The sequence below is a fragment of the Stylophora pistillata genome, chromosome 14, assembly GCF_964205215.1.
Source record: "Stylophora pistillata chromosome 14, jaStyPist1.2, whole genome shotgun sequence".
Classification (NCBI taxonomy): domain Eukaryota; kingdom Metazoa; phylum Cnidaria; class Anthozoa; order Scleractinia; family Pocilloporidae; genus Stylophora; species Stylophora pistillata.
Genome location: NC_142532.1, coordinates 1,864,515 through 1,891,512, shown reverse-complemented (window position 1 = coordinate 1,891,512; position 26,998 = coordinate 1,864,515). Strand labels below are relative to the sequence as shown.

Sequence of the window (26,998 nt, the reverse complement as noted above, 5' to 3'; positions counted from 1 at the left end):
TTGTATAAAAATAAATGTATTGTTTTCAGCTTTGTTTGAAATTTTGTCATAATTTACAGGTATACACAGAGATACTACATTCAAGAATATTTTAGACGCATAATTGAATTGTTCACTAAGTGAAATTTTGTATTTAAATTGAGTTGAAAATGACGATTGATGTCCACTAAGGTTGATGCCAGCAACAAGTATAAAGTATGGGATTGCATGCGAGGTTACGACGGAATCGTGTTTACTTATTTCCAGACATTTTCCATTATTCTACATCGTTTTGTAATTCAACGTGATTACATAAAACCATCTAATTGCACAAACAGCCAAGAGGAATTTAAAGTCAAAAGTAATCAGATATTGCATTAGTTTTGCTCTAATCGGCTTTCTGATTGGCTACAAAAACGCGTCAGATAACTCCTTGTGATTGTTACCAATGCTCTGATTGGCTACAGTGATTAGATTGGTTTTACGTTATTCAGTTGAGACGTGCTCTGACTGTATTGTAAGAGTCAACTTACCCGAGTCTCAGTATGGGATTAACATTGTACAACTGAAAAATATTTAGTCCTGTCTCTATAACTTATTCGAAAACAAATCAAAGCATCCAGTGCTTTCGAGGGGAATATTTAACGACAGGAAGAATTCTCATATTCCTCCCTTAAACGTAAATGACAAATTTACCGTTTACGATGAAATAAATTCCCGTCACAATAGTCCTTTTTACAGTTGTGGGCTTGGTGGCCAAGCCTTTAAACAGGAGTGAGGCTAAGGGTGACCTTGTTATGATAGAGATGTTCTTGCTTTTCAAATGCAAATTTCTTTGTTATCATGCTAAGTAGATACAGGTCTCTATCACAACAGGGTCACCCTTAGCCTCACTCCTGTTCAAAGGCTTGGCCACCAAGCCCACGACTGTAAAAGGGACTATTGGGAAATTTCGCTTTCTTCCGGTCTGGTTCACTTGTGATTCACTGGGATAGGTATCGTAGTAAAAATTTTACACTGGAAAAAGTAACTCTCTCCTATTTCATTTCATAATGCTCCTTTTACAATGTACATGTAAAGGAATTGAAATTGTCCCTATCAGAATTGAAAAAAAAATAGTTTCCTTGGAAAAAATGTTGCTAAACAACACTGAATTCTCAATTTAGTTTAGAAATAAAAGATATTTCGGGAGGGAGCATTAAGACGAGGACTTGTGAAATACTACCCAACTACTTTTTCAAGTTCAGCTTCCTGAAGGCTGTAAATACTACATTTAACTACTATCTAAATCAGTTCCTAGCTTATTCAGTATGGAGATCGGCAAAAAGCTACATCAATTTCGCTGAATTTAAAATTGGAAATGACATTCTCGAGGGACGCGACAAAACGCAAGTCACATGATATCACCTGATATACATAATGTCACGAGGCTTTTACACCTTACTATCTTTGAAACAACCGTGAGACATGACGTGTAGTCACGTGACAGTAGGTGGAGCTACACCAATTACGATGAGTTTACCATCTTGAAGACAAACAAGAATGTGCGTGTTGTCCCTTGCCATGGAGACGTTACGGATTGGTACTAAAAGCTTCATTTTCTCCACCACTTGAAAACTGCAAGCACAGAGGAATCGTTCGTAAAAATAAGAAATAAAATACTTAAACAGCTGTATCCAGGCAAGGATACCAACGGAAAACACAAACTATATTTCGTCTTTCATTCTCTATGTTGTACTGTTCAACCATATTTATTGTACGTATATTGTGGTTTATTTTAAATATTGTAGTGTAAACGTTTCATCCTAAGTAATGTATTGTTTCAAGGCAGGGCTCCTGTTCAAGGTTAACATCTGAGTTCTAAGCTTTATCATAAAATGTTATTGAAAAATCATAAATTAAAACAAATACATAATTAAAAAAAACAAAGCACATTATTGGACGATATTCCACGTTATTATCCTGCGTTGGGTTGAGGGGGTATATTTGAAAATCGTCTGATCGTTAAAGGAAGATTTTTCGTATATTCTAAATGGTCTCCGCAGTTACCGATTATGGTTCAAAAAAGATTGAGAGGCGATAAGATTCTATAAGAAATCCAAATTCAAATATTTAAGATAATATACTAACGGTAGAAGAGAGATGAGTCTGTATCTATGCAATTTGAGTACAAATTTACAAGGTTCCCTGCGATTGCAATAACTTAGAAAGGAATGTAGTCATTAAATAAACTGAGCTGCCATGAGTCTCAAGGATTTGTATGATTGTTCATAAAGAGGCAGTTTCCGACAAAAAGTATGAAAAGAATGTACAAAAAAAAATAGAAACGAGAAAACAAACAATTGCAAAACAAAAAGTTTACGACGAACAAATAAACTGACAAAGATTTCGTACTTGTGCAAATTCCTGATTTCCAGTTTTCCGCCGTCTCCTCCGGTGACAACAAATTCGCCAGAAATGAAAACACGAGCGACATCGTCTTTTAATTTAGCGTCTTCTGTCAGAAGTTTTCCATTGATGGAATATCTACACAGAGATCGACTGCTTTCGTGTTTGCAACATACCACAATGTTCCCATATTCGGAGAGGGCGAGGCCAGTCACGTGGCAGGGGTTGGGTTGTGCGCCGGGCGACATTCCCATGGGCCTTAGCGTGACAACGTATTCGCCTTTTCGCGCTGTGTGGATGATGCATGTGCCATCCTGAACAGTGAACAGGCAGAAAAAAAATAAGTACCAGAGCAACGGATTTCTGATGGAGGAGAGGAGGGGGGGGGGATATTTGAGATTGTCAGCGTTATGGGAATTCGGAAAGGAAAGGGTCGAAAAAGGGAGGGGGAGGCGGAAAGAGAGCGGGGTATGAATTAGAAAAGAAGAAACACAGGAAGCTACGGTGTCCGGGTCAGTACGAGGACCAAGGAGAATTATCACGTGAGGGTGGGCGGGTTCAAGAAAGTCAGCGTGAGGAGAATTTGAGAATAGGCCAATTCCGAATTACGTTTGGCCTCTTTTTCAAAACGAGGCCAAGTGCTCAACCATACCTAAGAAAATGAGTTTAATTTGCATGTGAATGAAAACTTGTTACCATACGAACGGATGAGCACCAAGACTCGCTTTGAAAAAGAGGCTATAGGCAATTCGGAAATGGGCTATTGGTGCGCATCAAACGCGGACATAAATATAATGGTTTCCGTGTTAAGGGTGGAGGAGAAAAGCGGAGTGTATGGAATGTCGGTGAAAGGGGGAAAGGGGGGTCGAAAGTTACGGGGGGGGGGGGAAACATTTGAGATAAGAAACAAACGAGTAAGAAATAAGATTAAGACTTTTGGGGTGTTTCCTATGAAGAAGTAACCAAAAGTCAATCCCGTTTAGGATTCATATGAAGAAATATAAAGTCATCTAGCGTTATGAATTTAGTGTTAAGTATCTTTAAAATATTTTGGAGGTATTGTAACTATTACCTGAGAACCACTGACTGCCATGTCAAGTTCCCAACTCATAGCAACACATGTGACTGGCATATCATGACCATATAAAGTCTGTAGTGGGGTACGAATTAGTTCCTGAGCCACCCCTCCCTGATGAGTGATTCCCCATAAGCGGCAGGTGGTATCACGTGACCCAGTGATCAGGTGATGACCATCGTCATCCAATGAGACACAAGTAATTACATCTATAAATAGCGGCAATATAAACAAAACTGTTACAAATTGAAAAAATTAATTGGTAGTCTAATTGTTAATGTGTATTACGGAATGAAAAGCTTCAGTTGAAGCCCTTGCTTCAACTGCAAAAAAAACGGTGGGTTGGTAAGCTTCAATTCAATGTCCATCTTTTCTTAGCTGCTGTTTCAGCTATAATTTAATGTCTCCTTCTCTGAACATTGAATCATGCAAATCAACATTTAGCAAAAACATTCCACGTTGCCATGCCTCTGTTCATTTTAATAAGATAACCAAAGTAAACCGCGCGCTCTGATTGGTCAATTCAGCGTCCACCAATCTTAGTGAATAGGTGTACGCTGCTGACGTGAGCAAATGCTTAGACTAGTTTTCCGCGCGCGCTTTTTTTTTTCTAGTCATGTAAGATTTTTAAATAAAAGACAACTCTTTAGCTGCAATGTATCAATGTTATGTTATAAAACAAATGTTAAACGCCACAGTGTACACTATTGAGTTATGGATGTACTTGGGAGGTTTGCTAAGCATTTAAGAAGCTAGAGTCGCTCTCGGCTATCGCCTCGCGCGACTCTTATGCTTCTTTCGTGCTTAGCAACCACCCGCGTGCATCCATCTCAATAGTGTACGCTGTGGTGTTTACCATTTGTTAAATAGACCACAGATTACGCCAAAATGTGGTAAGAATAAAATACAATGGTACACGTGGTGCAGCCGAGTGTATCAATGCTGTTCATACCACATTTTGACAACTTTTGTAATCTATTTCTGTAAAGACCCACGGTGATATGGAACCCATTTTTCAGATAATAAAGATGCATAAATTGTTGATGGTGACGTTATCTATGTGCCTGTCCTCTAATAGATCATGAGTAAGATCCAATCAAAATGCGTGGGTAATGTAGCTTATGGTATAATGAAAGATAGGATTAACTTCACTGTGTTGCGTTCTTGAGCGAGACACTTTTAACTTATATTACTTCCTTTAACCCAGTAGTAGAAAGAAATAAAATCGAATTGTTATAGAAGAGAAAGCATAAGTTTAATACGCGCAGTTTATCGAATTGTACTATATCTCTTTTCTTAAACCTCAACTACTTCCAAAAACTCAACAAAGACAAGTCCCTCTTTTATTAACTGTGAAGGCAAAACGTACCTGCATGTCCCACAATTCTTGTCAGCTGTCTCCCCCTTGTGGCAAAAACTCGCAGACTGTTGTCCCAGTGTCCAGCGGTAATGATCAACTTAGCATCATGGGTAATAGCAAACAGATGTGAAGAGACCTGCATGTCAGGACTGAACGGGCCCGCGATACAACGGCGTAATCTACAACGGAAGTAGAGAACAGAAGAACTTAACAAGACTCGTGCTTTAAGATATGCTACAAAAGAAATCATAAGGTTGGTAATGAAACCTTTTTCCTACACGCGCCGACGTCTTTACATTTGTTACTCATACAAAGGAGACTTAAAATAACTCAACTTGAACACAGCAGATTCTTAGGGTGGTTTCGTTTCCAGTCATAATTGATCGCCTAGGAAGGGGGTCCGAGGATTCTGCTTGTGTCACGATAAAACTTACTCCATAAGGCGCTGTAGTATTCTTATCATAACCCCTCCCTTATTGGCAGTTATTTGGCAATCAATTTTCTATATTCCCTCCTTCATACTCTGTGGGTGACGACCGATCCTCCATCGTCCCCCTTGAAAACTATGTAATTTCCCCCCAAAATTCCCCCTTTCTTCCTTAGCGATATATAGTGACTGATTCCTAACACGTGGTGGGGAGAATCAGGCCCGAGGACGAATTCCACAACTTGCCTGTTTGACGACAGAGACGGGTCAGGTTCAAAGGTGAAAGGTTTGCCCCTGCCCTTGGAGTAAGGCAGCCAGTCGTGCAATCCCACAATGCCATTCTGGCTGATGGTGATCATGTGTTCAGGCATGCCCGAGTGAATCAGGGATCTGGTGTGAACGTGAGACACGGCGGAGAACACCAAAGGGTCAGTCGCATCAGATACCTAGATCAATAACGCGTTAAAAATGAGCTTATTTCAAGTGGAAATTTCGTTATGTATTATATGAAGAAGCTGGATTCAAAAACTATTTCACAGAAAGAGAGCAACCTTAAAAAGATGATCGGCGATTTTGCGTTTCGGGGAGAGTGAGTTGTCTTGGTCTGATAACGCCAAGTATAGACACCTAGTCAACATTTAACATACGTTTTCCTTCAGCCCTTTACATTCTAACATCACAATGCATATTTCCTATACTGTTTTCTGTAAATTTCCGATGGTGCTGACAAGGAGAAAGTAATAATCAAAGTTTAATGTCTTTACGTGGGGCATGTTTACTCATTTTGCCCGAGCCAGAGGCTCATGTATGAAACGCAAGACAACAACCCACCCATTCCACCCCAGGGGAGGATATCCATCACACAGTAATCTCGTGCGTGGGAAATTAACGTCTCGTACCCCTAACCCTGCAGGAGACGGGACCTCCATTTATTCGTCCCTATCCGAGAACACTAGAATATCTAAACCATTTCTTGATGTTATAGAAAGGCAGCATATTCCTCTCAATTATTTTAAGACCTTGAGTGTTGGTCCAGCCGGGACTCGAACCCTCGACCTCCCGCACAACAGTCCAGCGCTCTATCCATTGAGCTAATCGGGAGGCGGTTAAATAATTCGTTTAATAATCAAGAATTCGTTTAATAACCAAGAACTTCTATGATCCTATAATCTCGTGTACTTAATTTTTGAATCAGTGGTGATATTGTAAGGGGAAATTAAATAGTAGTCACCTGAAGGGGTTAAAAGGTTACCTTCGCGTGTTTCTTTTGACATTTTCTCTGCCATTCAAAGCTTTACTGCATGTTTCAAAATCAGGTTATTGAGTTTATGCCTCATTTTGAGCTCAACTTACGGTAACAAAGTAGGCCTTTAATTTGTCGAAGTTCTCAAACACATTCTCGAGTGTCTTGCTCGTGCCAGCGCTTTTTGTTGTATTCAACTTGGTGGCTTCTTCAGCTGTCATGCGCGGTGGATGCGGCTGCGTCAGTAGCTGTATTGGAGTTTGACCAAAGTTGTTTATCATACCCTCGGTAGCTGTTCGCTCGGCTGGGTCTGTTATGGCATCAAGATCAACAGCGCCTACGACCGAAGAACATGTGGATTTTACCTCTAACAGTATTATAACTGGCCCAGTACATATATGTTTTCTCTTGCCCCATTAGTCGCGAAGGAATTGTCAGTCGTATCTGTTGGTAACGTCACGGCTCATACCGGGGTCCAGGTTTGACCGAGCAGAGAGAACCAAAGGACTGAGTTGTCATGTTTCTTTTTATTACAGTGATCGGCCCAATAACTGCCATAGTGTTAGACAGTGATACCATTACATTTTGCTCAAAGATGGGTTGATTGAGCTTATAATTAAGAATTGTGAAATTCATTGGGACTGTTGCGTTCTTAAGTCAATCCTACCAGAAACTTACTGGAGAACTTAGAAGCACTTTTAAAAATATGCCCAAGCAATAAAACGATTGGAACAATAAATAATAATAATAGTAATCTTAGTGATAATAATAATAATAAACACAAATAACAGCTGCCCCAGTTTAGATACCCTGAACTTTTTCAAATATATTTTCAGTTTAAGATAAAAAGTTCACTGTCTTCTGGAACGTTTCGGTTGGGCTAAAAATTTGTTTGACAACAAATCACAGACAAACCCTTCACTTCGTTTGGATCTCCATAATCCCCACCAGACTCTTTTCTACTGTTTCTCTTCTTTGTAGCTCTGTAGGAGAAAAGGAGAGGCCCTGTAGCGCCCAGTCCCTTGACGCTCTCTTACCTTCATAAGTACAATAGTAAAACACATTCAGCGCCTCCTCCGCTGCAGGACCCTTCTGTTTATAACCGAATATTAAGTCAATCCACTCGTGCAGGTGAGATGACACGTGATCGGATTCTAACGCTTGTCTGTGTTTGAAGACGAAATCTTCAGGTGAGGTTGCCCAGCGTGGAAGAATGACATCATCAACAACCCCTCCTCGCTGAAGACGTCCGAGATCGAACCTGAGATAAGAAAATTCGCCGAACAGTTGGTTTGGTTCCTTTATTTCCAACGATCAATTCCTTAAGTCGCCTCTCTAACAGAGACGTATGTTCTTGGAAATTAGTACAGGGAATTTGGCGTCTCATCAAATATCGGAATTTATTATCCAACTACGCTTCGTAGAGTACAAATAACGCCATAGACGAGTACAAATATCACGCGGTATTTGTACTGCAGAGTTCCGGTTAAACAGGTTTTCTCGCATCGCGTAAGCGAAGAATTGGATTGTAGTTACGAAAAAAAATGGCGGACAATTTGAATCGTATTTCCGACGACGAAGAGTCAGAATGACTGGCAAATATAGATCCAAGGTTATAAGAAGAATCGAACGAAGAAAAACAGCAAGAAGACCAGGAAATTTCTTTATTTATTGAAGAAAATAGAAACAGCAACACGACAAAGCGCCAATTCCGTTCCGCTTCGCATACTTCTGTCACGCACTCCCCGTAAATAAATATCCGCGAAATTCGCCCGCACTGAACTAACAGTTTAGCATATTGGATAATAAATAACTTATTAGACGTTCTGTTGTGTAGTATCACTGAGTATTTTTACTCGTTATTTGTATTTTGACTCGCCCTACGGGCTCGTCAAAATACGGCACAACTCGTAAAAATACTCAGCGATACTACACAACAAAACGTCTAATAAGATATATGCACTCCAAAGAACGTAAGTAAGGGGATCCTTAGATACATTTGATCCCCGGTTTTTGCTGGGAAAAAGTGATAATTTATAACTGGAAAATGACCTAGGATGCCCCCAGATGTCCGTAAGAGGCTAGCACTGGACTTCTATCTCACCCCCAGCAATGTGAAAAGAAAGTGACAAATTATAATAGCAAAACAACCTGGGATACCCCCTGATAGGCTAGTGTTGGACCCCTTCCCTCCTCCCCCGTTAGCGTAGTCAAAAAACAGTGACGATATATAATAAAAACAGCATACTGGGATGCCCCCAAATTCCAGTAAGAGGTTAGTGTTTGACCCTTCCTCGCCACTTATTCTTTTTTTTTTTCAAGGAAAAGTGACAATTTATCATGTCGAAAAACGTGGCATGCCCCCAAATTACAAAAAGACGCTCGCGTCCGACGCCCCCTCCTCTCACCCGGGAAATTCTACGGCCCCTCCCTGAATTTGCATACCCCCCTCTGCATTTACCAAATCCTACCCTTGAGAGGAGGGAGGCGTCAGAGAGTTACAACAAATTGACCGTAGAATTTGAACGTGCCTACTTGATACACAATAAAAACCACCTAGCCTTTTAGTCTCTAACCTGTTGGAATTGACCAAGAATTCCGGAAAGTAGAAAAACTCAGGAATAAGCTCTTTTACATCCCCGCCTTGGCTGTAGATAGACTTCCAGGTGGATGGTATGTTGTGAAACTGTCTGTCCGCGCAGTCGAACTTTCCACTCTGCAGTTTAATGTGCAGAGTGGTGAAGGGTTCAACACGCAACATGTAATGAAGAACTCCAGCGGAGCTCGAATAATGCGAACCGTAGTGAAATTTGGCGATTAATCCAGAAGGATCGACGAACATGTTGTATCTACATTTACCATAAAAATATGAAAAACTTACGATCAGTGAAACGACGTAGGGAGTGAGATTTTCTCTACCTACTTTTAAAGGTCAAGCCTTACAACCTTAAGAGCGAATGTTACCAACGGTCAAACATTTGGTGTCAACAGCCAAAAAATCGATTCGGCTCATATTTTCAAGTTGGGTAGGCGTTATAGTGAAACAAAGCACTGCATACTTCCTTTGGCTGAATATCGATTTATTTTGGAGAAAATCGATAACAACTGAATTTCGCCAAAATGCCGCTTTGGAAGCTCAAAAATTCAGACGAATCTTGGAGTGTCGCGCCACGAATTGACAACACTTGGACCAATAAAAAGTACCAAATCTTGAAAAACAACATCAGTACATATGTTTGATGCACGATCCTCGCAGTAGAGAGCGCTATTTGTGCAATAGCGAAAATCAGACCTGAAAAATATCAGGCCTGTACGGGATTCGAACCACTGACCTCTGCGATACTAGTGCAGCGCTCTACCAATTGCATAAATAGCGCTCTCTACTGTGAGGATCCTTCATCATACATATTTAATACTGCAGTTCAAAATATATGAACTTCACATATACATTGTATCAGTACATATGTTGACAGCAATTTGAGCAATTCTTGATTGTCTATTTACACAATCTAATTGAATTTATCCGACCTTCATCTTACAAGATGAAAAATAGGTCAAAAGTAACCCGTTATTTAACTCTGTGGTAAATAACATAATCGACTGAAAATCTGGCTTTTGGAAGGCGAAGTGTGTTTCTTTTCGATCTCCAAAGGATTTTTTGGGGTAGTGATTCTGTGCGATTTAATCAAATTTTAAAGTTGGATAAAATGAGCTGATTTGACGGTGCCGTCAGTTATTCGAAAATGTACACATTCAAACGCAAACTCAATTGTTTCGCATTTTACATCCAGTCTACAGTTTATTTAACATAATATCATCTTACTGTCCATATTGAAATATCACAAAAGAGGATTACGGTCCTAAAATTGTTACATTGCTCCCTCAATAGTAGATATAACAACTTGGCAGGATAGTCAACACCTCCTGATAATGATTGTTTACAAAGCGTATCACGGGGTTTCTCTATTTCCATTTCGTTGAAATACTTCACAACCGAACCGTGAACCAAATGTAAGCGGAATGTAACTGGTTCAGAAAAATGTTTCACGTGTGCGGAATAACGCTAATTAATTCAAAATTAGGTCTACTGAAATAAAACGCAAATATAAAACATTGGACTGTGAAGCACGTGGCTACAGGAACTAAGGTTGAGTGTTACATATACGAAACAGGAGCAAACAATTATCTCACTCCAATCATGATTCAATGTATCATAATTTAATGTTTCATGTTACTTGGATGGATGAAGCCTATTTTAGGACAAAAAACAGCGAAAGATCTGCAAAGGGCATAGCATTACTGCAGATGTGCAACAGAGATAAGTGTAGTGTTTGAATATTTGTTTACTTAAAAGAAGTTTTGTAAGGGTCAAACCTGGAAAATCACGACTTTCGCTGAAATTTTTGTACTAGCCAACGTTCAATAGCTTTATATCTGTACTGTTTCTTCTCCAGAGGCTAATGTGCCTTGTTAAGTCACTCGTGCCAGTAGTAAAACTACGACCCAGGTAGCACACGTTCACATTATTCACACTCATCTTTTCCCGGTAGTGGTCCAAAAAAAAAAAAAACTCACGCCTGGAAATGAAACCATTCCTGCGTATCTCAGAACTCAAGAAACGCTTCGAGTAATCATTGCACCAGCTGATACAGCAGACTCGAGTGCGAGTTGGTAGACCTACATCAGTCAAATACGGTACTTGCATTTTGGAAACAGTGCCTTTGAAAAATTAACTCAACTAGTTAGTTATTTAGTATTCTTTCCCAAGAAGGTAGCCACGTAAGCAGTGATCCATCCCCCTCAAATATGGTCGGGTTCAAAGCCATCAATGCATTATATGGCGAAATATCATAGAGCGTAGCTGATGCGTAAGGACAAATTTAACATAAGCCTGTTGACTGGTCAGACCAGAATGTTCACGCCCATTGGAAAAAGACTGACATCCAGATTTAAAAAGAAAAAAGAAAGTAAACAGACCCATGTTTTGCCTATCTCCTTAATATTTCCTTCTTAGATGATAAATTTAAGAAGTGAATGACTACTTCTTATCGAAGTCCAAAGCCAATCAATGCTTTATATGGCGATATATTATTGAACATGGTTTGATATATATCAAAAGGAACTCGGCGCCTCGAACTTAGAGCCTCTCGTCTTCCCCAAACCAAGCTTTACACTAGGCGAGCGACAAATTGTCATGTTATGTATGTTAACAGGAGGAGAGAATATGGTTGCTTGGCTAAGAATTAGGTCAACTTCGTCTTTTGGCCCGGAAAACCAAGACAAGTGGAATGGCTCTCAATCCACCTTAAACAAGCAAGAAGAGGTATAATTACTGTTTCCCGTTTTCTGGATCGTTTGTCAAAGTCACAGTGCATTCTTACCGTAGTTTTGAACGAGCAGCAGATATCCTTATAAGAAGAACGACACGCACTGCTGTTGCAGAGTTCAAATATTTTCTCTGCATGCAGTTCGTTTTATGCAGTTTCAAGGTAATTCCTGTAATTAATCAAACAATCTATAGCGATTAAAATAATAAGGAAGAGAAAACAAATACGATTCAATCTTTCAGCGTCTTAAAAAAATACTTATAAGTCATTTAAAATCATGACCTATATTCAAGGCAATTGTCATGTCGACCGGTTCCTTCTCACACAAAGCCCCAAGTGTTTATAGATACTCCGTGTGGTATCAGCGATTAACGATAAAAACACCCCTCTGAATTTCATTAAATAGGTTTGACTATAACTCATGTTGAAAACAACATACCGTCAACCGAAGAAAAATTAAGTAAGAGTGCAGGGAAGTTGAAATCTTATCAACAGTAAAATACGGTAATATTGTAGCAGACAGTGGTTTTACATGTAATCACCGAACTAGGTTTACCTTTCGTTCTTTTTGTCCTAAAATGAGCTTTATCAAACGAAATAATAATTCACTAAATAAAAATTTAACTCAATAACGATTGGAGTTAAATAATTGTTTGCTCGTGTTTCCTATATGTAACACTCGACCATACTTCCAGTAGCCACGTGCCTCACAGTCCAATGTTGTATTTTTGCGGAGTTGTCGATTTCAGTGGACCTCATTTTGAATTAATTAGCGTTATTCCGCACACGAGTAACATGCTTCTGAACAAGCAACATTAATTCCGCGAACGTTTGGTTCGCGGTTTGGTTGAAGACTATACTTAAACAAAGATCTCTTACGTGAAGTAATTACAGCCTCCTTCTCAACGAAATGGAAATGGCGAAAACCCCGTGATACGCTTTGTAAACACTCGTTATCAAGATCCTGCCAAGTTATATCGCTATTATGGGAGCGATGCAACAATTTCAGGACTGCAATCACCTTTTGTGATACAGCAATATAAACGGTAAGATGATATTATGTTAAATAAGCTGTAGACTGGACGTAAAATGCGAAACAATTGAGTTTGCGTGTGACTGTGTACATTTTCGAATAACTGACGGCACCTTCAAATCAGCTTAATTTACCCAACTTTAAAATTTGATTAAATCGCACAAAATCATTACCCCAAAAATCCTTTGGAGATCGAAAAGAACCACACGTCGCCTTCCAAAAGCCAGATTTTCAGTCGATTATGTTATTTACCACATAGTTAAATAACGTTACTTTTGACCTATTTTTGATCTTGTTAGAAGAGGGTCGGATAAATTCAATTAGATTGTGTAAATGAATGATGAAGAATTGCTCAAATTGCCGTCAACACATGTATTGAAGTTGTTTTTCAAGATTTGGTACTTTTTATCGGTCCAAGTGGTTTCAGTTCGTGGCGCGACGCTCCAAGATTCGTTTGAAATTTTGAGCTTCAAAAGCGGCATTTTGGCGAAATTCAGTTATCGATTTTCTCCAAAATAAGTCGATATTTAGCCAAACGAAGTATGCAGTGCTTTGTTTCACCATAAGGCCTACCTAACTTGAGAATATGAGCCGAATCGATTTTTTCGCTGTCGCCACAATATTTTGAAAATGTTCGATTTTTGGCCACATTTGCGAGTTTTTACTCTTGGGGCTTTCCTCCGTTTCATTAGCTTAACGCGAACATCAAAATCCATATTCTCCACATTGACCTCTTTACATTTACTGTGATACGGACAAGGAGCTTCTTAAATTGGTGATCATTTCTCATATTCTCACGACCTTTACATTCGATTCAAGGGCGATACAGCTGGGAGAAATTACAAGTGATCACTGTCAGGGGTTGAAGGTAACATGGAGTATTAGTACTCCCCTTGTATGAGATGTTAGTCCGTGACAAATTGCCTCCCTACCCCTGCCCCATTTATTTGCCAAGTCTCCTTAACATTTTACCACTACTCATTTTATACTCTGGGAGGGGTGGGAACAGTGAGGGTAAACTGCGTCTTCTAATGCTTTGATTGGGAAACCATATTTATCATGGATGTCTGCAAGAGAGGAGCAAACTCTACATCCCTCATATCGACCTTATTTTCAGGTAATCTTTTACATTCTGGGGGAAACGTGATCAGAGCTTTTCAAGCCCCCCCCACCCCCTCCCCATACCCCCTCCCCCCACAAGGGGTTGAGACTAGGAAAGGCCCCTTGCCCGAAAACACTACACAAGGACCGAAACTCAGGAGGCAAGCCCAGATCTTTCGATCCGCGGTCCGACGCCTAGGCCACCTGCCACCACACCTCTCTTTTATAGAGTGGCAAATATGTTACCTTTCTCGTAAAGATTCCACGCGATTAGGATTCAAAGCCCCAACAGGTTTGGAAAGGTCCCTATATACAGAAGGGTCGTCCAGGCGTAACTCCTCTGACTCATAGTCTCTAAGGACCCAAGGAAATACTGGATACTGGCTCAGGTCATTATAAGTCCTTCCAGCGATGGTGTTGAGCTGCATAAGGTACTCAAAATTGGATACTTCTCGGTGCACCCACTTATCTGTGAGCCCCGAGGCCGTGAGCAGGTCCGCAGGAGATTTGGCGCCCATATAGTACAAATTCCGAGGCCGCAAGGACATTATCCTCTTGTACACTTTGTTACGGGTCTAAACAATAAATGAATGTTTTTTGTAAATCAAATAATATTAGATTTAAAAAGGAGCACATCCACAGGATCAAATTGGAATTTATGTTGCTGCAATTAAGTTCTAATGCAGTTGTAACGACTAAACTTCAGAGTAAATTCCCTACAGTTTCAGTCCCTGAAAGTTTTAAGTTTTAAAGTTTACCATACCCTCAAACGCAGAAATGTCAAAATACTACTGAAAATACCTCCTTGGTGAAATTCAAGAAATAGTTCGTCTGATCCATCAAAAAGAACTCCAACGCGCTCCTTCTCAGATTGTGTCGTCTTAGATGAACTTCTCTCAGCTCATTCAGCGGCCACTGGAAATCCTGACCAGCGATCTCATCCGCATAGAAGTAGACATGCGTAGTGGTGATTTCAAGTTTGCCCGGCACAATATCCATGAGGGTAATCAATTCGCAAGCTTCACCTAAAAGCGGTCTTTCCGTTTCGGAAATCGTGCGAACCTTCTCTCTGCCTGTGGGGCTTCCGATGTCATCAACTTCAAGTATGTCCTCGTCGACATTTTGAACAACGGCCTCTTTAGCAACACGCACGGGCACTGAGGCCTCGCGAGAATCCACCACATCCGCATTGTCACGCGCGCGGCTTGCCTCGATATGCGGTGTAAATGAGCAGTTTTGTGCTAGTTTAAGGCGCATGCGTTGAAAGTTCTCTGTGGTGGAGAGTTTCCAATGTATTTCCTTTGGTGACCTAAGACAGAACAAAAATGTTGAAATGAAATAAACTGGAAAAACGATACATATAGATGGCAAAATTAACAAGTCGGTGGCAAGAGAGAAATACCGCTGTTCAATATCAAATAAACAAAGTGGTCAATGAAAGGCAAGACGAACTACAATGACTGGCAAAAGTCTTCGTACGCTTTATTCCTTTTTCACTTTTCAAATTTTTTTCCTATAACTTTCATTTATCTCCCCCTCTCCCCATTTCAGTGTTGCCTGGTGATAACAAAATACTCACTTATTTGTGTCAACACTGTTTCGGAGGACTTTTATGTATCATACTAGAAATGAAATGCAAGATTTCTGTTTATTATGTTCCATGGAGCATTGTCGACCACTTAGTAATGTAAAGGCATGCAAACTCCTTTTGTCTCTCATTGTGGCTCGATGATCGAATGATTACAAGGGTTGATTTTAGTTTTGCACGTGGTCAGTTGGCAAAACAGCGCAGGTGTTACATAATGTTGTAAAACCTGGGTTACTTAGAAAGCCAAAGTTTGTTTAGAGTATTTCCCGAGCTGGTAATTTCATTTTCCTCACCTGGCACCCCACGGGGATCTTTCAGAGGTTAACATTCTTTTCAAACCTTTCCATTGCCTTGCCACACTTTCCTTTTCTTGTTCTTGTTGTTTGGGTAAGTTTTTGATGTGTTCTCTCTGTGATTCTTGAAATTGTTTGAATGGTGCGGTTATCTGCTCTTCAAATTTCTCGCAGCTTTCGTCCTGTGCTCTTTCTTTTTTTCTTAAGCTCTCTGTGAGTCCTGTCAGACAATCCATCCAAAAACGACCTGAGGCTAGAGACGACTCTGAGCTATAAGAAAGAGGAAAAGAATACAGAAGGTCGCTCACGGAAAACAGATATCAGTAAACGAAGAAAAAAAATCGTGAGGAACAATCATGATGCGGAAAGGAATCTTAGACACCGAGATAAAATGTGGCGGAAGGGAGGAAGAGAAGCTCCTTGTCCTAGCCTTTGGACACTCTTACCAAAGCTATTTATAAGTATTTTCCCAAACACAAGTCCGTTTCTTCGAGATATGCGCAAAGGGTGACCTCAATCTGATGTTATGAATGAATGAGATATAACGGCGACCAGAGTGGAGATTCGTTCCTCGATGAGAACGATTTCGAAAAGGAAGGGTAATATTTCTTGAGTGAGATTTCACAGTTTTGTCTTCTGATCAAACACACTAATCAGTTTTAAAAGTCAGTGATTACAAACTCCTTTTAATACTGTATCAATGGTTTATACTTTCCTGTCAACCCGTCCAAACCCGTGGCAGCCAACCCGTCCAAAACCTTATTCCTTCCTTCTTTTGCTCAGAACTACTATTTTCAAACGAATACCTGCAACAGACTATACAACGAGAGTTCTACCGTAGAAATTCGTAGAAAATTCCAGTTTTCTCTTCTTTTCCCAGGCTACAATTCACTCAAGCCTCCTCTTTCTTCCCTCTCTCCCCTAAGTACCATTACCCCGGCTAGGGCGTGGTTGAGAAAAGGGGGTCCCGAGCAGAATGTGATTCCCTTTCTGAGGGAAGAGTGGAAACCGGGGATACTCTTAAATGTCAGTAAAAGATGAGTGTAGAGCCTTCATCTGAAATATCTTGAATTAACTATTTACTAGGCTAAGCATTACTTACAATGTATTGTCATATTGTTTCATTCCTGGATAGATCTGTTGTTTCATCATCGCTTTGAATTCATCAGACTCTATCATCTGAAGGAAATCCTCTTGAGCATGTATTTGTGCGCGGTCAGTGGTTGAGAATGTGGGTATATAGATGGTCAGCGGTAGAGTGTGGTGATACTTTAAAAGCAACAGACGGATGACGGGAATGATGAACGAAAAATTTTCACTGTCACCTAAAATGTCGGAAACATTGTCAAAGTTTAAAAAATCTGTACAAGGTGGTTCCAACTTTTAAATCTGTTGATGAAACTTTCATGTTTGACCTTTCAAATGAAAACTAGTAAGTATTATCCTTAAACAGAAAAAAAATTGATTCTCATTTAATCGTTAATTTTTCGTAATCACACCTTTAACTCGTGATGCAACAAATGCTTGATGTAGTCGTCCTAAAATGTAGCACAGCTCTCCTTGAGACGAAGTCATCCGGGCCTTGAGAAGTTTGCTGAGTTTGGAGGAAGCTGTAGCGCAGTATTCTGTTTCCGGCCGAGAAATGAAAGCCAAGAGAATCCTCACTCCAACTTGAGACATTTCTTCCCATTCCACATTTTCTTCATTCTCGTCCCAGACGTTTAGTACTTCAAGAAGGAGTACGACATTCTCAACAAGCTAACAAAAGAGAAAGAGATCAACATATAACTTCTCCCAATAAAATCCATACATTATCTGGCAAACAGGTAATGAGAATACTCAAACTTATCGGTTACTGGGAATTGGGGGGGAGGGGGCATCTTCAAATAAGTTTCCTTCGATTGTTTGTAAACTGCTGATGCAGTCCGGCCAAAGTCCCCCGAAAAGTGTTGTGATGCGCATTTGATCATATCCACATGTTAATTTGCGCAATATAAATATTAAATTATTATTATTATTGCTATAAAGAGATGACACTAATTTCTCGTAACTGATTTTCAAGAGTATTTGTAGCAGAGAATTCACAAGCAGATCCTAGAGCTAAAAAGTTACAGGGAAAAAAAATTTATCTATAAGAGTAAACTATACCTTTACACTCCATGTCTCCGATTCTTTGTCTGATCCCGCTCCAGCAATGGCAGCTGAAGAATATTATAAGAAACAAAACTGTGAAATAAAGCGTCCATAAGAGGATCTGTAGTTCGGTAGAAGGAGAGAGGGCAGTGCTCTAGCAGAACCCAGGCGTCCAAGTTTTGTCTTTGAGCAACTTGTAAAACTTTAGTTTCATAAAAGCTTAAAAGGCTTAGCCAATACAGTTGTCTGAATCAGACGCATTACGAGATCCAGTGAATCATGAATTGGTACAGTTTTGAAAAGCGCCAAAAAACAAGTGTGAAAAGTAGGCATAACGTGGAAACAAGGAAGAGTATTCTGGCATTTGCATCTTAACCAACAGAAACACCAATATTTCTAGTCATTTCATACTATGGAAACCTGGATACACTCGAGCAGGTTTAGCTCGCCAACACATCCCATTTTTAACCTGACGAATTACCTGGCGTAAAGATGAAGTCTTCCACCAAACGCATGACCATCAGTGCATTCTGGGTCTCAGATTCACCTGTCTGTCCGGACACCTCGATATCTTGCACGGCCCCCTGCAGACAAAGCTCCAGAAGGCGCCTCTCGATAATACGATGAGGGACCAAGAAGGACTCCGCTGAGGAAATGAGACTCACTGCGGCTATGGCTTGACCCCGAACCTAAGGAAGGAATAATTTAATATTAATATTTAATAGAATAATAATCATAATAACAATAATAATAATAATAATAACTTAATATTAAATATAATATTAAAAGGAAGGTAACAATTCACTACAGGGGGGAAGATTCCCAGCAAGAGAGACATGACATCTCGAAAGATGAAGTCACCCGGGGCAGCGAGAACGTCATATGGTAGAAATATCGTTTTTAATTCATGGTTAATGTCAGTCTTACCGTGAGGTTTAGGTATGGATCCAAAATTCACTCACTCACCCACTCATTTTTCTGGTCTGTCAGACGTTTAATTTATGCATAAGGTGATGCCTCAGTGTTGAACTGCGCATCCTGCACTGTACATAAAAATCATGTAATCAGGAGAATAAGCGCGCGAACATTCTGAGCAAACGGTATTACTTTTCAATTAATAGACCAGGTAAAAAGCTTTGATGGCCTTAAGCTCATTAGCTCAGATTTGTGAGTATATTTGCATGACATCGATACAAAAACAATTTTTCAAAATATACATTTTACCTTCCAATCGCTTTCTCCAAAGCCTTCAACCCCTTTCCACATCACTCGAAACACGATTTCGAGCACAGTTTCGATCAAATCTTCCTCGCCTCTTTTCTTTTCTTCCAGAACACTAATGTCCTTTTCTTTCGAGACACTGATACCCCGAGGCGCGCCGAATGGGCCCGTAATCATCCTGAGCAACGTAACATGCCACCCAAATTCCTTAGCACACCGTGACATGCTGAGGGCGTTGGCATCGATTGATCGTAAAATCTGAAATAAACAATGAATTTTACTTCAAAATAATGCTTAACACCGACACAGAACTACTGTAATACTATACATTTGTGGCCATACTTGTGTATACGATCACAAAATTATGACACAACAGGTGCACTACAGTGATGTTGACTTTACCAAAAGCTACATTCCCTCGTTTAATGTACAATTTGCGCCTATGTTAATCGAGATTGACCCATTCCATCGTCCACGTACCTGTTGGAGGTTAATGTCAGTTGTTTAATTATCAACCCATCCCTTGTCTGTAAAACCTGGAGAGGATAAAGTTTTCGGTGGTTTTAAACCCGTCACCACCAACTAATTCGTGGCAGCACGATTTCATCAACGGAGCAGTTGCTCTAAACCCATCGTTCCATCCTCCCCCCTCCCCCCCCCCCGCAAAAAATAAACATAATAAGAACCATAAAAGTTGTCAGTACTGGGAATTTCTTTGAAATCAGTTAATTGCCACTGACCACTGACAGATAATGGATGCTAATATCGATTTTCCATGAACAAAGATTAACCTTCCCTACCATGTGACTCACAAAAGTCTTCGTTTCCAGATCCCCATTTTCAATCAGTTCCAACACAGCCAGTACCACGTGATAATGCATCAAGACGTCAACGCCTTTGTTCTCGTCATGCTCTGACACACCCAGCTGGAGGAGACTTTTTATAAGGGGCTTAGAGACGTCATCTGCGAGGAGCTTTGTCACCGCAGAGAGCCCAATAGGCCTTAAATGCCAATAGCTTCTGTTCCCCTCAGGGACCTTATTGGACGCTATGATGGCGGACATTAGTTTCAGAATCCTGAGACGAAGATCTTGGTTTTTTTGATTGATTAGTAATGTGACAAAGACGGGGATATGTCTGGAATCTGACAATAAAAAGTCAAAATTACACTTAGTTTGAAACAATTGCACGAAATTTTTGTTCGCAAATTACTTTTTCGTCTATTTTGTAGACAATACTCCTTTTTTCCAGACACAAAACATATTTTTGAGGCACATGTACTACGAACACATAATAATCACAATGCTTGGGGGTGGATCCAAAGGGAAAGGTCATGGGGGTCAGACCCCCCTTCCCTCCACCCCTCCACATGTGGGTTTTTTTAACACTCGTCTGACACCAAATTCTTGCAACTACAGGATCACAACTTACTACTCAATACGTAGTATTTAAAACTTACATGCCTTGAGATATGTATTAGCCTACTTTTGCTATGGTGCAGAAAAATTGTCTGTGTTTTCTGAATCAAAGTTTGGGCTAGACTGACAGAGAAACAGACCCCCTCCTGATGCTGTGTGTATGTATAATAGCAACTTTATAAATGAGGACAAGAGAAGTTATTCAATGACTTAAATTTATCGTTTGTAGAGGACACTACTACTTAATACAGTGGAATCTCGATTTTAAGAAGTGGCAAGGGACTGTGGAAATTGGTTCGTTATATCAAGGGTTCGTTATATCGACGTTCTGTGGCATACATTTTACTGTAACTTTGGCTGGGCTGAAACTGAAGTATCGTTCGTTATACCGAGGACTTCGTTTCATAGAGGTTCGTTAAATTGAGGTTCCACTATTTAACAAATGGTAAACACCACAGCGTACATTATTGAGTTATGGATGCACGCGGGAGGTTGCTAAGCACGAAAGAAGCGTAAGAGTCGCTCGAGGCGATAGCCGAGAGCGACTCTAGCTTCTTAAGTTTTATAACATAACATTGATACATTGTAGCTAAAGAGTTCCCTTACATTTAACAAATCTTACGTGACCAGAAAAAAACAAGCGCGCGCGGAAAAATAGTCTTTGCATTTGCCAACGTCAGCAGCGTACACCCATGGGCAAATGGGGGACGCTAAATTGACCAATCAGAGCGCGCGCTTTACTTTAGTTATGTTATAAAATAAAGTGGGCCTAGGAGGAAACGATCTGTTCTGAGTTTGTAACGTTTGAGAGGGAATTGTCTAATGAGACACCAAATTGCATACTTTACGGGGACGAAAATTCATTTCTTCGTCCCATTCAGTACCTGAGAGCCGTTTAGCCATCTTACTCTTTGAAGCTCGGTCACAGAGTGACGAGAGAACGTCTATCACTTCTGTGATTTGCTCTGAATCTGTCACGCAAGACAAGTATTCCACAATGAACCAAACCTCCTCTCGAGCAACTTTCTCTGTCAGATAGAACTTGATTAAACCTAAAATAAAACAAACGGAAAACTGAATTCACTCATCAGCGAATAGTACCTAATTTAAGTTCATCCTCTATGGTACTAACATTGAAATTCCCTTTCTATCTTGGACGAGATGCAGTTGTTAATCAACCCTCTCCAATCATGTGAGGAGAGTGCAAAAGAGTGAAAAAGTGAAAAAATTGAAATGGGAAAATGTGAAAACACAGTAACGCAAGTTAAGAGTGCCTCCCCTCCCCTCCCCTGAGGATTCACGAAAATTATTGCGTATGTGCGTATTAAACTCAAAAGAGAACCTGTCTCTTTCTATCAGAACCTAGACTAATACGGTAAGAATCCTTGCCCCAAATGTCTTTTCTAACAACCCCATCTGACTCAACCAAGGAAAGTATTAGAAATACGAACCTAACAAAGATGCTCTGATAATCTTCACTTCCTCCTGAGTTAACTTAATCTCATTTTCTCGATTCCGGCCAGCGGAATTCTCCAACGGCGCATGCTCACTATAGTGTTGGGTGATGACATCAAGGAAGAACCTGACACCATACTCGGAACGAAATCTTTCAGGCGAATCTTTAATTTGTGTGGAAATAAACTGAATGTGTCCAATTCTCACGTTAAATTCACTGCAGCTCCAAATGCGAAAATCAAAGAGTAGATTTTCAAAGACACTTTGTAAAACAGTCTCGTTTGTCACGCATTCCACTAGAGCTTGTAACGATCTCAGCACACCGACATTAATAAACTTGACGTCCATAGTACGTAGTATGCTACCAACATAACAAAGAGTTTCTGCAAACTCCTCCTCCCTCACGTCGTGGCCTTTCAAAATACTTAAAAGCAAAAACATAAACAGTGCTACGCCATTACTATTGCGTGACTTGCACAGTCGGTAAATCTCCTTCTTGTAAAATCGAAGGTCATGGTTATCTTCAATGTAAACCCATTCCTCCTCCTGCTGCTCTGTGCAAAGAGGACTAGGACTGGAAGGTTCACTGGATTCTGTTTGACTAGAGCCATCTTCTGAGGTGTTGCTGAGGTGCCTTTAAAAAATAAGACAAAATGACATAAATGAGAAAGAGACCGAGAGAGACCGATAGAGACCTACTGAGAATGAGAGGGGGAGATAGAGACCGAGAGAGACCAAGTGAGACCGACAGAGACCGACAGAGACCGATAGAGACCTACTGAGAACGAGAGGGGGAGATAGAGACCGAGAGAGACCAAGTGAGACCAAGTGAGACCGACAGAGACCGACAGAGACCGTAAGAGACCTACTGAGAATGAGAGGGGGAGATAGAGACCGAGAGAGACCAAGTGAGACCGACAGAGACCGACAGAGACCTACTCAGAACGAGAGGGGGAGATAGAGACCGAGAGAGATCGACAGAGACCGATAGAGACCTACTGAGAACGAGAGAGACCGATAGAGACCGATAGAGACCTACTGAGAACGAGAGGGGGAGATAGAGACCGAGAGAGACCAAATGAGACCGAGAGAGACCGACAGAGACCTACTGAGAACGAGAGGGGGAGATAGAGACCGAGAGAGACCGACAGAGACCGACAGAGACCGATAGAGACCTACTGAGAACGAGAGGAGGAGATAGAGACCGAGAGAGACCGACAGAGACCGAGTGAGACCGAGAGAGACCGATAGAGACCGATAGAGACCTACTCAGAACGAGAGGGGGAGATAGAGACCGAGAGAGACTGACAGAGACTGAGTGAGACCGAGACGAGTGAGACCGAGACGAGTGAGACCCAGACGAGTGAGACCGAGACGAGTGAGACCGAGAGAGACCGATAGAGACCTACTGAGAACGAGAGGGGGAGATAGAGACCGAGAGAGACCAAGTGAGACCGACAGAGACCGACAGAGACCTACTGAGAACGAGAGGGGGAGATAGAGACCGAGAGAGACCAAGTGAGACCAAGAGAGACCGATAGAGACCTACTGAGAACGAGAGGGGAGATAGAGACCGAGAGAGACCAAGTGAGACCGACAGAGACCGACAGAGACCGAGAGAGACCTACTGAGAACGAGAGGGGGAGATAGAGACCGAGAGAGACCAAGTGAGACCGAGAGAGACCGACAGAGACCTACTGGGAACGAGAGGGGGAGATAGAGACCGAGAGAGACCAAGTGAGACCGACAGAGACCGACAGAGACCGAGAGAGACCTACTGAGAACGAGAGGGGGAGATAGAGACCGAGAGAGACCAAGTGAGACCGAGAAAGACCGACAGAGACCTACTGAGAACGAGAGGGGGAGATAGAGACCGAGAGAGACCAAGTGAGACCGACAGAGACCGACAGAGACCGAGAGAGACCTACTGAGAACGAGAGGGGGAGATAGAGACCGAGAGAGACCAAGTGAGACCGAAAGAGACCGAGAGAGACCGAGAGAGACCTACTGAGAACGAGAGGGGGAGATAGAGACCGAGAGAGACCAAGTGAGACCGACAGAGACCGATAGAGACCTACTGAGAACGAGAGGGGAGATAGAGACCGACAGAGAACGAGTGAGACCGAGTGAGACCGAGAGAGACGTAAAATACAAAGATCCCCTCCCCCTCCCTCCCCTGCCCTTAAAGGAGGACAGACGTGCATTTTAGCTTCAGCGCTTAGATTAAATATTTTAAACTACCTTTCAGGGCTTCTCCCTTCTCCCATTTCAAGAGACTTTTCCAAGTCAAAGACTTCCAGTTGTTCACTGCTGCTAATATGTTCCCTAGGCGTTTCCGGTTCAAAGGACGCGATCTGCTCCAACAAAGGTAAAAAGATTTTCATTCCACCGATACAGCGCACAGCATCCTTAGGAAAAACAGAGACAATAAATATAATCTGAGTAACAAGGCTAAACAAAAACAACGAAAGATGGGTTTTAAATTTGTTCGAAACTGAAAAGCGAAAGTTCTTTTCAAGAGGAACGACAGGATCTCTTCCCACAAAAACGGGAACATTTTAAGCGAGTTCACCCGACAAGGAGCATACCTCATCCTCTGAGAGCTTGGACAATTTACGATAACAAACTTACCCAACTATCCAGCGGATAAGGGTTGATAAAAGGTACTGCGCTATCCAAAAAGACTTTATTTCGACGAAAGCATTAGCCTGAGCCACCCTTCCTGCAGTAGGAACCAGGGTTTTGGCCCAAATAGAAAGCTATACACGGATGTTGCCGACAATTTCTTCCCTTACCTTCATGCTGCTAGTGTTGCATCTATGGCCAGTTAATCTGTTTGTAGGGAAAATGGCACAAAAAGTGATGAAATGAGCTTGGTCGTCGAACTAAGAGAGGTTAATTTTCATTTGTTTAAAGTCTGCGCAGTGTCTTGGGAGAATATGAGGAAAGCACTTGCCTTCAGCTCGTGGTTTATAAACTTTCCTTATGTTCTCTCGACATCCTGCGTGGCTTTATCATGTGAAAGAGCCCAGAAAAAATGCGGTCTACATTGTAATGCTCTTATCTCATAATTAGTTACATTCGGGTTCTATAACCTGATAAAGCATCCGCTTGGAAACTGAATTGACCAATCAGAAGATGCGTGCTGTCACTAATATCAATCTGAATCATACACGCATTTTGATTGGTTCTTACTGATGATCTATTGGAGGGCAGACGCATAGATGACGTCACCATCGAACAGCGTTTACTTCTTTATCATATAAAACAAATAGATTCTCTGTTGCCGTGGGTATTTCCAGTGACATCACAGAAGACGTTACAATGTGGTAACAACATCAGTGGCACACTGGGCTGCGCCTCATCTGCCATTTTATTGTTCCTACCACATTTTGACGTCATCTGAAACCGTTACTGTGTAGACCCACGGCAAGATGGAATCTAGAACCGATCAAAATGCGTGTTTGATTCAGACTGATATTTATGACAGTACGCATCGTCTGATTGGTCAATTCAGTTTCCAACAATTTGTGAAACAGATTTCATCAATGAAACACTAATTTCATACTTCTACACATCTGTAGCTCCGTTGAGGAGCCTCAAAAAGTTCAATTCGAAGGACTGGAAGGCAAATCCTTGTGGGGAACTCACAATTTTTCTTAATTCAACGTTATTGAAAAAATAAATAATTACTTCACTTTTATAAAAACAAGTTTCATTCCACAGTACAGTTGTTACCTGCCATCCAAGTGGACTCTGCCTGGTTGACCTGGCGTTAAATCGCTACACATTAGATCATGATCTCGTCCAGCCTAAAGAAACATTAACAGCATTTATCTCGCCCTCTGTACAATGAATCGAAATTAGCGCTATCTTCTCTACTGTCTACATGCTTAATTTTTTAACATTTTCTAGCAACAACGAGCGTTTCTAACGTTTTCTAAAACGAACAAGAGCGGGAGCCTTTCTAGCCTAGAGACGATTCCGTTACGCCTCCTAAAAAAATTTTTCTCGTGTTTCTCCAGGCGCACGAAAATTCGGCTTTAATTTCCCGTTAAGCCTTTACCTCCCACGAACGACCAAGACAGAGTTTCTCCCTACAATATGAATACAATACCAAGCAGATAAAGAAAAATATCAACTAAGGGATTGGTAGTGGATCCAATACGAAATTCTCCAAACTAACATGATATTTGTATTTGTATTTGCGAATATTTATACAGGGTAGCCCAGTTCAGCTAATAGCTGGTTTAAATGGGGCCCTGTCACAACCACCCATCCAACCCCAGGGGAGGACATCCACCACACAGTAATCTCGTGCACGGGAAATTAACGTCTCCTACCCCTTGCCCTGCAGGAGACGGGGCCCACGGTTTATTCGTCCTTACCCGAGAAGACTAGAATATCTATCCATTTCTTGATATTATAGAAAGGTAGCAAATTCTCCTCAGTTATTTTAAGACCATGAGTATTGGTCCGGCCGGGGCTCGAACCCTCGACCTCCCGCACAACACAATCCGGCGCCCTAACCAATTGAGCTAACCCGGAGGCGGTTCAAATAGGAATAAGAATAAGAATGTATGGCAGACAGTAAGGAGAATTACTAACAAGATCTTGGGAGGGAAATGGTTAACTTAAATGGTATTTAGTGGATCCTTTTCTTCAATTACTTTAAAGCTCACAATAAAAACTTCGACAAAACCGTGCGAAAATGCTGGCCCCAGTTGTTCAGAGGGATGGATAACGCTATCTACTGAATAAATCTCCATCCAATGATAGAACGTTGCTTTTGCTAACTCTTATCCGTTGAAGAGCGTTATCTACCCTTCCAACAATTGGGCCCAGGTGTTCTCGAAACCGGAGAAATTCACCCAAAGACAGACCCGAAACCTTTCAGGCCCCGAGAGTTTTCAGAATTTACAGCCTGCATTTTTTCAGACACACAGTAACAAGCTGC

The 26,998-nt window shown here is 41.1% G+C and overlaps 1 protein-coding gene across 1 annotated transcript in view; it reads right to left on the bottom strand.

The window, feature by feature from the left end:
- LOC111335818 (neurobeachin-like protein 1) overlaps positions 1–26,998 on the bottom strand; it is a 37,059-nt gene continuing 10,061 nt past the window's right edge. The window contains exons 19-40 of the mRNA XM_022941815.2: positions 25,780–25,853; positions 24,837–24,873; positions 24,283–24,449; positions 22,038–22,675; positions 21,471–21,638; positions 19,969–20,312; positions 19,172–19,426; positions 18,429–18,636; positions 17,963–18,015; positions 17,314–17,572; positions 16,917–17,139; positions 15,815–16,084; positions 14,735–15,242; positions 14,180–14,508; positions 9,049–9,321; positions 7,510–7,733; positions 6,583–6,809; positions 5,476–5,675; positions 4,812–4,981; positions 3,440–3,651; positions 2,374–2,681; positions 1–1,596 (exon numbers count right to left, since the gene is read on the bottom strand). Of these exons, the coding sequence (XP_022797550.2) occupies positions 1,458–1,596; positions 2,374–2,681; positions 3,440–3,651; positions 4,812–4,981; positions 5,476–5,675; positions 6,583–6,809; positions 7,510–7,733; positions 9,049–9,321; positions 14,180–14,508; positions 14,735–15,242; positions 15,815–16,084; positions 16,917–17,139; positions 17,314–17,572; positions 17,963–18,015; positions 18,429–18,636; positions 19,172–19,426; positions 19,969–20,312; positions 21,471–21,638; positions 22,038–22,675; positions 24,283–24,449; positions 24,837–24,873; positions 25,780–25,853 (5,286 nt within the window). The 3' untranslated portion in view covers positions 1–1,457. The remainder of the gene's footprint in view (positions 1,597–2,373; positions 2,682–3,439; positions 3,652–4,811; positions 4,982–5,475; positions 5,676–6,582; positions 6,810–7,509; positions 7,734–9,048; positions 9,322–14,179; positions 14,509–14,734; positions 15,243–15,814; positions 16,085–16,916; positions 17,140–17,313; positions 17,573–17,962; positions 18,016–18,428; positions 18,637–19,171; positions 19,427–19,968; positions 20,313–21,470; positions 21,639–22,037; positions 22,676–24,282; positions 24,450–24,836; positions 24,874–25,779; positions 25,854–26,998) is intronic.